At 42.1% G+C, this 16,218-nt stretch overlaps 1 protein-coding gene across 1 annotated transcript in view; it reads left to right on the plus strand.

Moving 5' to 3' along the window:
• Positions 1–16,218, plus strand: part of afmid (arylformamidase) — a 44,484-nt gene that overhangs the window by 1,740 nt on the left and 26,526 nt on the right. Inside the window, exons 2-3 of the mRNA XM_055653858.1 lie at positions 11,895–11,952; positions 15,953–16,043. Coding sequence (XP_055509833.1) covers positions 11,895–11,952; positions 15,953–16,043 — 149 coding nt within the window. The remainder of the gene's footprint in view (positions 1–11,894; positions 11,953–15,952; positions 16,044–16,218) is intronic.

Raw genomic sequence — 16,218 nt, forward strand, 5'->3', positions numbered from 1 at the left:
GTCACATGATCCCCCTTCCCTGGCCTCATTACAGCCTTCGTTTGCCTGTGCTTTATAACTGTTTTAGAATTATTTTATTTCAACACAGCAAAACCCCAGTAGGCTCTTATGAAAGACCACTCCTCAAAATACAAGATATGTATATAACACAATGATCACACAAGTCATACAAACTTTCTATACCAAGAGAAAATATATTTCTATAAATCTAAACAATTTCTATGTCTAAAGTGTACCTTTCTACTAAGACAATACATTTCATAATTGGTGTTACTATAATTTTACACATTTTGACATACCATTACCTATGTCTTTAAAACATTAATTATATAAGTTTGCTGAATTACAGTTTCTATGTTCAAAACGCACATTTCCATCTCCCATCCAAAGATACATGGGTCGTAAATCTGTCAATTTACTTAATTAGTGTTTGGTTCCAGGATACAGCTTCATTCACTTAACTTACAGACTTCATGCAGCTTAACTTACAGCCTCCCCTTTTCCTGCTATCTCTCTACAAGGTCTACAACTACTCCCCTCGTATCCATCCGAATTCAACATAGCCAAGGCTAACTACAGGGCCTATTATCTCACACTCAGCCCATACCTCACAGCTCAAGAATGTCCACAAAGGAAAGAACAACTAAGAATAACTGACCTCTGGCCTAAGATGAGGCCCCTTTTCAGTTATCTATTCTTCAACACAAAGTCATATCAAATACAATTTCCTCCAGTGCCTCAGCAATAAACCTAAGCTAAGCAGATTCAGGTTCAGGCCTCCATGTTTTGATTCATCTTTGCCTGTGTGTATCTGTCTGTTTGCACTTTATTTCAGTTCAGGAAAACTTTGTTTTTCTTTTGCAAATTACCTAGCTTATATAAAAGTAACTATCCAGGCAGTTCTATTTATATAATATTTCCTCATTGTCCACTTTGGTCATTCTATGACCACTAATAAGATAATAACACAAGGCAGAGATTAATCAGCATTGGCTTATTAGTCATTCAAGTTTATACCTAGCCTCGAGATGCTTTATAGCCCCCAAAACCTGGACGACGTAGGTCAGCAGGCTGGCTTGTTGACACCAATGCTGTTCCCTACTTCTCTCCTATGCTTCATAACCTAGCCCTTAGGGTGCTCAGCTATTCTGGGTTCCATACCACTGATCTGTCTCCATTTTATTCATTCTAATACATTAATCTTCTAATAATTCTTTCTCAACCTGCGCATTTACCATCCTTTCAACTACCTCATCATTCAACATTAGAATGTCTTCTTCTAGATGTTGCAATAATATCTTCTCACCAGTTTCCACATTACCCAAGGCTGTCATTAGTCTAGAAATAATACATTTAACAAAAACAATTCCCACAAACAAACACAAAACCACTATTGCTGCATATATAGAAACATAGAAAATAGGTGCATGAGTAGGCCATTCAGCCCTCCGAGCCTGCACCGCCATTCAATATGATCATGGCTGATCACCCAGCTCAGTATCCTGTACCTGCCTTCTCTCCATACCCCCTGATCCCTTTAGCCACAAGGGCCACATCTAACTCCCTCTTAAATATAGCTAATGAACTGGCCTCAACTACCTTCTGTGGCAGAGAATTCCACAAATTCACCACTCTTTGTGTGAAAAATGTTCTCCTCATCTCGGCCCTAAAAGATTTCCCCCTTATCCTTAAACTGTGATCCCTTGTTCTGGACTTCCCCAACATCGGAAACAATCTTCCGGCATCTAGCCTGTCCAACCCCTTCATATGAAAGTCCTGACATCCAAGGAATCAGTCTGGTGAACCTTCTCTGTACTGCCTCTATGGCAAGAATGTCTTTCCTCAGATTAGGAGACCAAAACTGTATGCAATACTCCAGGTGTGGTCTCACCAAGACCCTGTACAACTGCGGTAGAACCTCCCTGCTCCTATACTCAAATCCTTTTGCTATGAACGCTAACATACCATTCGCTTTCTTCACTGCCTGCTGCACCAGCATGCCTACTTCCTTAAGTACTCTGGGATGCAGCCTATCTGGCCCTAGGGATTTATCGGCCTTTAATTCATTCAATTTACCTAACATCACTTACCTGGATTTCACTCAGTTCCTCCATCTCATTTGACCCCCGGTCCCCTGCTATTTCCTGCAGATTATTTATGTCTTCCTTGGTGAAGACAGAACCAAAGTAGTACTAATGATCCAATTATAAAATCCCCCAAATCCCCAGTCTCCCCATTCAATACCCTCCTGTATTCCATCGAGCAGTGTAATAATGTCATTTTGATGTTTGTGATGTTACTGTTCTGTCCTGAATTCCCATCATACATCTGTCTTTCACAATAGCACATGTCCCTCCCTCATGTGCCAACAGATAGTATAAGGCATATCTATCCTGTAAAGAGAACAGACGTATTTCTGATAGTAGCAAGGTAACACACAATTTGTCCTTTACCAAATAGTTCATTATGGGCTTGTATAAACATGTTAGAGTCTGTTTCTTCCAATGCCCATTTTCCCATATTTTTCTCATGTTCTTTCTCCTGTAAATAAGGGTAGACCTCTAATGCTTCTCAATAGCATAATCCATCATACAAATGTTCCTTTGCCGAGTTGTCTTCCAAAGAATACCGTTTGCAGAAAAAGTCAAATTTGCACTCCAGAGACCAATAGGGTAATTCCCATAGGTGTCGGTTATCTAAGTCTACCTGCCAATCGGGCTGATGCTGTATCCCATTGCAATAGTCAATCTTGGTGACATCCCAGGATCCAAAGGCATCTGGGCCATTGCACTGTACCACATCTCTTTTGCAGAGGTGATAGACTCTGCTTGTTTGTCCCGAGACACATCGTCAAATTTTTCCTTCATTTCCCTCCACTGTAGTAGCATCAGGATGCATAGCAGGATGAATCGCTTCATGTTAATTTATCTGAAATATGTAAAGGCTCACAAAAAGCTCATTTCTTACTTAATTAGCTTAAACAACTATTCACTCAATTTCAACGTCCTTCAGTCAGTCAGTCCAGCAATCAGTCGCATATTCTTAACCATATAGCAAAATAAGGATTCAAAACTAAACTTATAATAATACAACTAAACTTATAATGGTACAACCAAACTTATAATGATACAACTCCCAAGCAAAGCAGAAAAGTAAAAACTAAAAACTCTTGAGTTAAAAATAAAATTACTCTTCTCCCCCTTTTTGATTGGGCTCCCCAATCAATTTGCAGTGGTTCAGATGAACCCATGTAGCACGACCCTCGACCTTGGCAGCAGTCGGATTGGGTCCACGTGCTTAACCATCCAGTTCCTGACCAGCACATAGCAACATGGCTCAATATTAGATGGACCTTTGACTGCTGGCTACTCACCATATGCAGTCCTGACCTGTAAATGAGTTCGCAAAGCACAGGTTAAATTTAATACATAGGATTTCCGCAGGAGTTATTCATGCTGTACCAGATGGAGTGGTCTGTATTCTTATTCTGCCCCTCTTCTATAGTTCTCCATACTATCCAATACACTGTCTTATTCTGAAAATTTCAGCAAACAATCAAATCAATCCACTTCGAAATCTCAGCTGGATTGTCACATAATTTCTGAAATGTCCTCATTATTCAGGGAACGGGGGTTCCCCTCCTCCACCATAAATGAGGCTCGCACCAGGGTCTCTTCCATACCTTCGCAACACTGCTCTCTCTCCCCATCCCCCCACTCGCAACAAGGGCCGAGTCCCCCTAGTCCTCACCTTTCACCCCACCAGCCGTCACATACAAAAAGTAATCCTCCGTCAGTTTCGCCACCTCCAACGTGACCCCACCACTCGCCACATCTTCCCATCTCCCCCCATATCTGCCTTCCGCAAAGATCGCTCCCTCCATAACTCCCTTGTCAATTCTTCCCTTCCCTTTCGTACCACCCCCTCCCCGGGCACTTTCCCTTGCAACCGCAAGAGATGCAACACTTGTCCCTTTACCTCCCCCCTCGACTCCGTTCAAGGACCCAAGCAATCGTTCCAGGTGCGACAGAGGTTTACCTGCATCTCTTCCAACCTCATCTATTGCGTCCGCTGCTCTAGATGTCAGCAGATCTATATCGGTGAGACCAAGCGGAGGTTGGGCGATCGTTTCGCCGAACACCTCCGCTCGGTCCGCAATAACCAAGCTGACCTCCCGGTGGCTCAGCACTTCAACTCCCCCCCCCACTCCGTCTCCGACCTCTCTGTCCTGGGTCTCCTCCATGGCCACAGCGAGCAGCACCGGAAATTGGAGGAACAGCACCTCATATTCCGTTTGGGGAGTCTGCATCCCGGGGGCATGAACATCGAATTCTCCCAATTTTGTTAGTCCTTGCTGTCTCCTCCCCTTCCTCAGCCCCCCTGCTGTCTCCTCCCATCCCCCAGCCTTCAGGCTCCTCCTCCTTTTCCCTTTCTTGTTCCCGCCCACCCCCGCCCCCGATCAGTCTGAAGAAGGGTTTCGGCCCAAAACGTTGCCTATTTCCTTCGCTCCATAGATGCTGCTGCACCCGCTGAGTTTCTCCAGCTTTTTTGTGTAACCTGTCACATAATACTGTTTGCATCTTAAAAACAGGTATAATACGGATTAAAATAAACCCAACAAACTTTCAATTTTTCTGTCAAACAGGAGTGATCAAAGATATATTCCAGTGATTTAGTAAAATATCACTTTAACTCATGACTAACCCATTATCAGTCAGTTCCCTTTTTCAACCAGAATGTTTATCTAAACAAACCACTAAAGCTGGTTGTGGTTCAGCAATTAACTTATTTCCCCTTTGAAATTGAGAGGTTAACCTCACAGCCGAGGGTAGCTGTAAAAAAAACTTCACCCCCCCTGTTTACAGTTTTTTTTAAAGGGACACACACCTACACTTATAACATGTGATTTACAACAAATAAAATACTTAACTTCAGCATTCATTCAAAAACCATAATGCTATCACACACATGAGAGGCGTTTACACTAATTATTCATTTACTAAAAACATCAATAATTACAAAAACATACTTATAACACTGAAATCATTCCAACTCAATGTAGTCCATTTGAAAGGTCTCAAAGGGACCTGCTGGTAAAGGAGTCTTAACTGGTTCACAGGGCAAGCCTTTACTTGGGCTTCTCTGTCTCCAATAGGACCGTTTTTCCAAAAGGCTTTCACAGCTCTTGACACCCTGATCATTCCAAATTATTGGTTTAAATAGCCATTGCGACGCTGGAAGGCAAACAGTTCATAACCATAGCACAAAACTGTGGCGAGTCATTTCCTTGCTGATACTGAGTGTCACCCGATTGGTTACCGTAGATGGTTTTAAACCTTTCCAGAAAATCTTCTGCAGCTTCACCTTCCTCTGGTTTCATATCCAAAACCTTTGATATATCGATTGGCTGCTGGAGAGTGAGGCCCACGGCTGCCAGCATAAGCTGTAATCGATCCTCATTGTTACCTGCCTGTAGCTCCCAAGTAGTACACGAGGCTCGAGATCGTGGTTAAATACGGGGTTTATTTTCGGCTCCAACCAACCCGTGAGAACTGAGCCAAAAACAAGGCAACAAAAAACAAAAACAAACAAAATAAAAATGCAGTTTACAAAATACATGCATGTACGTCCATACAGCAACACAACACCACACTAACCAAGCAAATAAACAACATACCTCGTCCACTGCTTACTACTTAAGAGGTATTTCTTGGTTTCTTCTTAGTCATGGCTTCTGTGTGCGCCAACAACCGTGCACCCCGGAAATTAAGTCGGCAATTAGTTCCCCCCTTAGGAACGCTACTATTTAGGTAGGAACCAAAAACCGTGAGGTTCAGAATTTACCTAACTGCCGTTGTGGCCTGGGTGCACCGCCGCTAGGGCTGCATGGTTGTTATAGGTTAAATGAGCCAAGAATCTGGTATACTCAATCGCTGTTAAGACTTTCTGAACTAGTACCCATAAATCTCAGGAATCAGCGTAATATACATATATCGTCGTTCTTAAAAATTCAATGAAAGCTTGTGGATTCCGTTTCTTAGGCACTCCCAACAAAATTGCCATCATCTCATGTGGTTTCCACAGCAGCCACACATTATTCATGCCTGTTTCGCCATTGTCTTGTTGATTGGGTGGAGGAGGTATTAGGGCTCTGGGGTTAGGGACTGTTCTGACAGGATATTGGCACCTGGAGGATGCTTTCTTATTCCGTCTATTTCAGCACCTTCTCTAGACTGGGACCTAGTATGCCTTGCTACTAAACTGGGGCTTCTCCTTCTTCTTGGGTCAGACACCCGAGGTGGATGCACTGTCGGTTCCTGACTCTGCCATGGGTAAACTTTGGTAAATTCCTGTCACCACTGACTAGGGCTCGGACTGTGACCCGGGGGCTGATAGGGAACAAATTCCAATTATTTTCCTATACCTCCCCTTCGTCTCCCACTGCTAATTGAAGGCCAACCATTTGAACTGCACAGTCCTTTCTTATCTTCCAGAATTTCCAGCCTGCTTGTTTTCAGTCTTATCTCTCTCTCTCTCTCTCTGTTGCTTATTCCTCTAGTGTGCACACTCTCGTCTCAATACCTCCACTTATTAAATTTATCACCTTACTACAATATTCACACCCACTTATTCCATATGCAGTATTAATATTCTTATGCTTTATTCTTACAACAATATAATAATGACGTTTTACTATTTCTTATTTAGCAACCGTGACATCATTGGATCTGAATTCAATTGTTTCCCACCATTCCAAATGATTCAAGATTAATTTTGCATTGTCAGTGTTTAGCCAACCCTGTTTCCAAATCTTTAACCCCCCTCTTGCCATTCTAAATGACAAGAGGAAGGATCCAGTTCAACCCTCTTGCCATTCCAAATTACCAAGAGGAATTTAGCATTTTAAAATTATTTTATTTGTTTTTAAATCGTTGAATGGGCTCGCCCCGCCTTACCTCTCTGAGCTGCTCCACCCATACGCTCCTGCCCGGTGCCTCAGGTCAGCTGATCAGCTGCTCCTTGAGGTACCAAGGTCTAAGCGGAAGCTCAGAGGGGATAGAGCCTTTTCTGTTGCTGCTCCGGCACTCTGGAACACCTTGCCATTGCACATCAGACAGGCCCCCTCACTGTCCATCTTCAAATCCACCCTAAAAACTCATTTTTATTCTCTGGCTTTCGACACTGGCTGAGACATTGCTCCTGTTTTTAGTGCTTTTAATGTCTTTTAACTTTTACTGTTTTATAGTCCTTTGTTTTACGGTTTTTAATGGTTTGTAATAACTTCTTGTCCATGAGTTCTTATGTACAGCACTTTGTGGCAACTGCAGTTGTTTAAAGTGCTTTATAAATAAAGTTATTATTATTATTATTATTATTGTCAGTGTTTAGCTGACAGGATCCAGTTCAGCCATCATTTACCATCGATCATTCCCAATGACCAAGTCTCCATTCCAAATGGCAGAGTCTTTCCATTCCCAATGGACCAGTCTGTTTAAAAGTCTATCTTACCACTCAACAAGGTTTGTTAGATTGACTTGATTCTGTCAGGACCCCGTTCAACACAAGAACGAAGGGTCGACTACGCAGAGAATACGGAGAAGAGGAAGACAGAGTGGTGTTTAACTACTCACTTCTGCTTGGCAAATTCATCTGGTCTGATCAGTGCGCAGTTTGACTCTTATTTTCGTTCCTTGAGTTGTCGGTTATCCATCTAAAATCCCACTTCTGACACCAAATGTTAAACTGAGTTCTTTCAATCTAAAGTCAACTTGACTCAAACACTTGTTGCTGTTAAAATCAATTCTTTATTCAGCTGAGACTAGTCTCTTGAACCTTCCAACACAGAGCTGATGCTCTGGGGCGGGTCCAGAGAGGAGTAACTTTGATACAAACTCATGGCATTTATATAGGTATTAGTAATTTCAGATACAGAGGGTATGACAAGCTAGTAACCAATCATCTGTCCCTCTGGTGATTTACAACATCAGTCACATGATCCCCCTTCCCTGGCCTCATTACAGCCTTCGTTTGCCTGTGCTTTATAACTGTTTTAGAATTATTTTATTTCAACACAGCAAAACCCCAGTAGGCTCTTATGAAAGACCACTCCTCAAAATACAAGATACGTATATAACACAATGATCACACAAGTCATACACACTTTCTATACCAAGAGAAAATATATTTCTATAAATCTAAACAATTTCTATAAGTCTAAAGTGTACCTTTCTACTAAGACAATACATTTCACAATTCGTGTTACTATAGTTTTACACATTTTGAAATACCATTACCTATGTCTTTAAAACATTAATTATATAAGTTTGCTGAATTACAGTTTCTATGCTCAAAACGCACATTTCCATCTCCCATCCAAAGATACATGGGTCGTAAATCTGTCAATTTACTTAATTGGTGTTTGGTTCCAGGATACAGCTTCATTCACTTAACTTACAGACTTCATGCAGCTTAACTTACAGCCTCCCCTTTTCCTGCTATCTCTCTACAAGATATTTTACAACGACTCCCCTCATATCCATCCGAATTCAACATAGCCAAGGCTAGCTACAGGGCCTATTATCTTACACTCAGCCCAAACCTCACAGCTCAAGAATGTCCACAAAGGAAAGAACAACTAAGAACAACTGAACTCTGGCCTAAGAAGAGGCCCCTTTTCAGTTATCTATTCTTCAACACAAAGTCATATCAAATACAATTTCCTCCAGTGCCTCAGCAATAAACCTAAGCTAAGCAGATTCAGGTTCAGGCCTCCATGTTTTGATTCATCTTTGCCTGTGTGTATCTGTCTGTTTGCACTTTATTTCAGTTCAGGAAAACTTTGTTTTTCTTTTGCAAATTACCTAGCTTATATAAAAGTAACTATCTAGGCGGTTCTATTTATATAATATTTCCTCACCAGCATCAGCATTTCTTTCTTACTCGTACACTAGTTCTATCCTACACTAGGGACAAATTGCAGAAGGCAAATCTATCTATCTATCTATCTTATCTATCTATATATATCTATCTCTATAAAACTCTGGGGCCATCCGACCGACTGCCGACCGGCGCCCTTCCTGCCTTTCGATTCGCGCCCGATACTCGCAGATGTCCAATCGGAATGGCCGATGCTCGCAGATGTCCAATCGGAATGGATTCATTTGCATGTACGGCTGCCGGCTGTATTTCTTCCTTTGATTCATTGCCACGCCCAATCCAGACGCTCAATCTCCGAGATATTTTCCATTTCGGTAGAGATTTCGCTTTTCTTTCTAAGTATCCGCTCCTCATTTCATTTTGTCGAGTTGAAGTGCACGTTTTTTAATCAAATCCTTCTCCCCCCCCCCCCCCCCACCCCCCCCCCCCCCCAAGTATTTCAAAAATGTCTGTGGCGAGGAGTCGGAGCCTCGCTGCGTGGGAGGGAGAGAGGGGGGGAGGGAGGGAGAGAGAGGGGGGGGGAGGAGGAGAGAGGGAGAAAGGGGGGGTTGAGAGAGATGGGGGAGAGAGGGACGGGGAGGGGAAGGGGAGAGAGAGAGAGAGAGGAGGAAAGGGGAGGGGCAGAGAGAGGGGGAGGGAGAGAGGTGGAGGGAGGGGGAAGAAGGAGGGTGGAGGGAAAGTGAGATAATATTTAGTGAGATTGCAAAATTAAGGTAGGTTTTAGAGCAATTATATTTTCTCCTCCATGTGAATAGTATTAAACAATTGGAACTGCTTTCTTTCCCTTGACTGAAAAATATGTATTCCATACTTTGCGACTTTCATTTTGCATCATATTTTTAACGTGTGCACACTAACACAGTCGAACAGTCACAGGCAATCAAATCAACACACAAAACATTTTCTAAAAGAAGATTTTATTTACTGCAAAAATATACAGTATTTTATTTGCAGTGTTTACATGCTTCTTTATAACATTTTACAGTACAACTTGATTATTAAACCAAGGACAGCTTCAATTCTTGATTTAAAAAATGTATACAACAATGACCCCAGTTATCCCATTCAACTCACTCATTACTCTTAACCAAAATTAATTCTGAAATATTGGTCATATATTTGGTGCAAAATGCTCCAAAATAAGGCTCAGAATGCACCAGAGAGCATCTAAAACCCCAGAGCTTCCAGGGCCCTGGACTCCGGCCGCAAGGGACTTTGAGCTTAGCACTTGTGATATGCACTGCATGCACTTATTTCACATAAAATGTTTGTAATCCGGCCATGCACCCCCCCCCCCCTTTTTGAAAAGCTTTGTACGAGCCTGGTGCATAATATTTTTGACACTGTCATAGGCCTTTCTCACATATGGTGTCACAACGCACTGTAGTCTCTAAACAACACTTCAGTAATTTTCCTTGCCCTCCATTTTAGAATAATAGTGTTTTAAGCCGATAACTCAACACTAGCACTGGCAATAAATAAAAAGCGCAGCTTTCCAGCCCTTATCTCATTGGCCACGCTCGGCTGCACATGGCGGACACTTCCTCTCGTCTGGGAGGGGCCTCACAAGTGGAATAGCCTAGAACCTCTCTTCATTTAAATCCGCCCTGGTGGTTTGGCGCAGTTTGCAGTGTAGCCTTTTCCACGTGTTATCTGCTCAGGACAGTCTTATCATTATGATCGTGACTTTTGAACAGCTTTATTTGAACAAATATTCACCAATGACATGTGGTTCCTAAACATTCCATTGCTTTGGATTTCAAAGTTCAACAAGCTAAGCACAGTTGTCTGGTAAGAGCAAATCTAAAGCTTGCAATTATAGTTTAATTTCTTTGCTTGAAATCACAATTTTTAGTTTAGTGCTTGCTGCTCCAGGTTGAACTTTCTTTTGCCTTAATTCAAAGGTATTTGTTCAATGGAGCCGGGGGGGGGTATGCTGTAAGATTATGGGCACAGTGGTGCAGTGGTAGAGTTCCTGCCTTACAGTGCCAGAGACCTGGGTTCGCTCCTGACTACAGGTGCAGTCTGTACGGAGTTTGTACGTTCTCCCCATGACCACGTGGGTTTTCTCCGGGTGCTCCGGTTTCCTCCCACACTCCAAAGACGTACAGGTTTGTAGGTTCATTGGCTTCAGTAAAGATTGTGAATTGTCCCTCGTGTGTAGGATACTACGGGGATCGCAGGTTGGCACCGATTCGGTCTAAGTGTCTGTTTCCATGCTGTACATAGGAGTCACGAAGATTATTAGGAGTCAGACTAACAAATCTGGAATTAAGCAGAACATCAGTATTGGGTTGGAGAGATGACAAGATGGGGGGCAGGCATAATATCAGAGGGAGTGGGGATGGAATTGAGGCAGTTGATGTGAGGAGATGGTTGGGAAGATGATTAAGGAAGATAGTCATTGGATGGGTTCCACATAGACAGCTGTGGAGGCCAAGTCATTGGGTGTTTTTAAGGCCGAGATTGACAGATTCTTGATTCGTAAAGGTGTCAAGGGTTATGGGGAGAAGGCAGGAGAATGGGGTTGAGAAGGAAAGATAAATGAGCCATGACTGAATGGGGGGGGGGGGGGGGGGGGGGGGGGTAGACTCGATGGGCTGAATGGCCTAACTCTGCTCCTATGACATGAACATGATTTTGAGGGATGTACGACTGATGATACTAATTGACATTTAAGGTGTTAAAAATTAAAACATGCATTGATGGGCGTACTTGAGTTGCTGGGAGAAAGCAGTAAGGTTTATTTTATAGGAAGTTTATAAAAACCTCTGCTATCAGCAGAGTAATGACGTAAACCATACAAATGTTTGAAGTGATACATTTGACTGGATGAATGTATATTATTGTTATACTCAGCTAAAAGTGTCTTTTGGAAAGAAATGCTATCAATTGCTCATCAGTACATCTGCTACAGTAATTATTTTAATTCCTTTGACGATTCCACTCCGGAACAGATTTCAGGGATCTAAGATAACTGGCAGAATGAGCTCTTGGAAGAAAATGGATAAAGAGGTCAGTCAATTTTTTTTCTCATATCTTTCATCTCAAGACAGAAATCATTTATCGGGGTTGCATTTCAATGCCTCCGGTCATCCCAACTCTTTCACGGATAATGAAGCATTCATTTAGCTTAGTTTATTATTGGACATTGAAAAGCTTTTGTTTTGTATGCTATATAGTCAAAGAAAAGACCATACACAAATATAATCAAGCCATCCGCAGTGCACAGATAAAGGATATAATATTTTGTGCAAGATATAACATTGAAGTCCGATTGATAATAGGCCAAAGGTCTCCAATGAGGTGAATGGGAGATGGACACAAGATGCTGGAGTAACTCAGCGGGTCAGGCAGCATCTCTGGAGAAAATGAATAGGTGCCAGTTCAGGTTGAGACCCTTCTTCAGACAGAGGTAGATGGGAGGTCAGGACCACTCTACAGCTGATGAGAAGACTGTTCAGTTGTCTGATAACAGCTGGGAACAAACTATCCCTGAATCTGGAGGTATGCGTTTTAAAACTTCTGTACCTCTTGCCCGATGGGAGAGGGGAGAAGAGGGAGTGACTGGGGTGAGAACGGTTCTTGAATGTGCTGGCGGCCTTGCCGAGGCTGCGTGGAGTGTAGTGGGTTATTATATGACAGGTAGAACCCTCGCAGGCTCATCCAGCCCAGCTCAGTCCCCCACTCTCTTCCTATATGAATGTAAGTTTGTTTCCCTCAAGTGCTTATCCAATATCAGTCTGAAATCATCGTTCATTTCAGCTGCTGTCACCTTTGCCGCATAAACAGATCGCCCTCTTGTCTTTCCTGCCTTTCTTATCCAAAACCAGTTTTCCTCATATTTGGAACAGCTTTTCTTTGTCCAAACTATCCTCAGTGGGACCGCTGATGTAAGAAAAGAAAGACTGAACCAATCTGTGCACTGTTGATCCCTCAAAAGCAACATGATATCCTGTTTATGTCACTTTGATTGGGACATGAATGGTAAAAGAATGATTCACCTGTTCTTTGTTGAGACTGTGCCACAGTATCTTTTACCTCTTTGCAAGTTGGAGGATTTAATAGGAACCTGAAGGGTTACTTTTTCACACAGACAGGGTGGAAAGACATTTGGATAGGTAAATAGTTGGGAAAGGAATATAGATCATGTGCTTGTAAATGAGATTAGTTTAGCTTGACGACGTCTTTGGTGCGGACATTATGGGCCTTAGGGGCCGTTCCTGTGCTGCACTGTTTCATTTCACTGTACATCTTGTATGTGCATGTGACAAATAAAGTTGATTTGACTATATTTTATGTTCCACTCGGGACCAAAGAATTACGATTATGAAACTATATCGGTTGAAGTTAAACTGAAAGGTGTTCGACTTTAGGTAATTAAAATTAGGAGACGATGGGAATTATTTGTTTTCCTTTAATGAAAGGACAATTACTCCGAGGCATGGACTTAATTGGTAAAAGGATTAGATTCAGATTCAGATTCAGATTCAATTTTAATTAGAAGGGATTTGAGAGAAAAAAGGAACTCACTGTAAAGGGTGGTTATATCAGAACCCGTGATTGAATTTAAACAGTAACTGAACATTACTTGGTATTAGTGTAAATTGTACCTAGTATGTAGGATAGTGTGAATAATAATAATAATAATAATAAATTTTATTTATGGGCGCCTTTCAAGAGTCTCAAGGACACCTTACAAAAATTTAGCAGGTAGAGGAAAAACATGTAAGGGGAATGAAATAAATAGTAGAGACATGACTAGTACACAAAGTAAAGACAGAATTCAATACAAAACACAATATGAGGCAATTAATGCATAGATGAAAAGGGAGGGGGCGTGGGGCTAAGGATAGACAGAGGTGAAGAGATGGGTCTTGAGGCGGGACTGGAAGATGGTGAGGGACACGGAATTGCGGATCAGTTGGGGGAGGGAGTTCCAGAGCCTGGGAGCTGCCCTGGAGAAGGCTTGTCCCCAAAACTGCGGAGGATGGACTTGTGGATGGAGAGGAGACCGGCTGATGTGGATCTGAGGGACCGTGAGGGTTGGTAGGGGGAGAGGAGGTCAGTGAGATATGGGGTTATTGATTTTGCTGAGTGTGGCTTTGGAGCCTATGAGGAGGAATTCTGTCTTATCGCTGTTGAATGTGCAAGGATCGCTGGTTGGTGCGGACTCAGTGGGTCAAAGGGCCTGTTTCCACGCTGTATCTCTAAACTAAACTAAATTTAAGGTAGAAACTGGGGAAAAAACTTGCAGTAAACGTCCATTTTTTGATAGAATGCATTGAATGGCCTTTCCCTGTGCTGTCAACCCTTGAGTCCAGGATCTTGAACGGCAACAACACCCAATATGCTCTAACTCGAGCGTCGTCTAACTCGAGCATCGTAGTGAAGGGAAATGTTGAGAGAGAAGTGAACGTGACACTGCTCGGAGGTGACAATATATCAGGAATATTATATTAAGTTGCTATATTTCATCATGTTGCACCGTGCCCAATTAGGGTGGAATTTTACGGTTCCTGGACACAGATCCGTATTCCACGTCAGGATGTTTTGGAACTCCTTGTCCTTTGCTCGAAGCAAGACGTGATCAGATCGAGTAAACAAAAGTTAAAAATAACACAAGAAATCCGAGATCTCTCCTGCTCGGTGAATAGTATTTACACGATTAAAATAGCAACATGTATCACCGAAGCAAAAATACTTGGCATGCTCCCAAGGTCTCCATTGTGGAAATGTAGCAAGTTTCACAAGGCAGACATGTTAGGCCCACCAGCTATTTCACTGCCCCCTCCAGTGGCCATGGCAGCAACATGACCGGCAATCCAACAATCATCGTGTAGAAACAAAGAACTGCAGACGCCGGTGTATACCAAAGACAGACAAAGTGCTGGAGTAACTCAGCAGGTCAGGCAGCATCTCTGGACAAAAAGGATAGGTGACGTTTCGTGTTGGGCCACTTCTTCAGACTGAAAGTAGGGGGTGGGAGGAGCGGGAGGTGAAAATAGTAGAATAGTTTCTTTATTGTCATTGTAACATGAACCATGTACAACAAAATTTAAAAATGTCGGCCAGTCAGTGCACCATTCAAACATTTCTAAAAGCTAACGATACATACAAGGTAAAATATTTAAAAAAGATAAACAACTAAAATAAATATCATGAAAATAGCACGCATAAACACCCAGCCCTACATCCTTCTGTCGATTTCACAGTGTACCACAGTCCCTTAGTATGTATCGCCCCTGCGTTCCTTGGCAGCTACATTTAGTGCTTTTATAGCAGTGGGGTAAAAACTGTTTTTAAGTCTGTTTGTCCTTGTCCTTGTAGAGCTGGAGGCGAGAAAAGATGTTCCCTTTCCCACACTGATTTTTCTGTCCTGGGCCTCCCTTCACTGCCAGAGTGAGGCCACACGGTTTGGAAGTCTGGTATCAATAACATGACGTGCCCGATGCTGATATCTGATTATAGCTAGGGCTTCATATGGTTGGCTTTGTTGTGGAAGGGGATACTACTGTTAGTCCATTTTCTTTTGCAATGAACACAGATAAGTTTACAGAGATAGCATTGGTGGTATTTTCCTAGTGCCTTGTAGTATATGCTGTATGTAGTTCAAGTCTCGAAAGCATATAAGTTTAAAGTTTCCTGAAATTTGTGTGTGATCAACCAGCATCCAGCCATGTTTCATAAGAGTTTAAATGAAGTTATGGACCCATATGATCTCCTTTACCCTTAACTAAGACAGCTAGGTTTGAGATGTTATATACGTGTGGTTCCAACACTTGTACTTCACGTTTATGTACTGACTTCATATTTTTTTAAATTTTACTTATTAATCTAAAAGTAAAATACAGTTGAATTGGGGATTTGTTTCATATAAACCAAATAAACTATGATTGAAAATCATTACTTTTGCAGATAATAGCAACATAACTGTATTCAGAGTCAAACGGCTTGACCATCTCACGTGCTTAGGTGCAATAACTATATTTGTTTGCACATTTATTTGGTGTAGGAACTGGAAAAGGAGTACTCTCCCAGTTGCTGGTCACACCGTATGGACAGATCTGCGGTAATAGAATCTCACATCAAAGAACTTACCAAAGGTTAGCTATTCAATGGATGCATATTGCAATTCACAGTTATGTATGTGTAATATAAGTGTCTGGTAACATTGGGCATGTACTTCTTTAAGCATTGTAGCATCAAATCTATTGCTTTTGGTATATATTATGTCAATGACAAACCACCACGAATAGCTGTGTGTTTTAGTTTTAGTTT

Source organism: Leucoraja erinacea, chromosome 23 (genome assembly GCF_028641065.1).
Source record: "Leucoraja erinacea ecotype New England chromosome 23, Leri_hhj_1, whole genome shotgun sequence".
Taxonomy (NCBI): Eukaryota; Metazoa; Chordata; class Chondrichthyes; order Rajiformes; family Rajidae; genus Leucoraja; species Leucoraja erinaceus.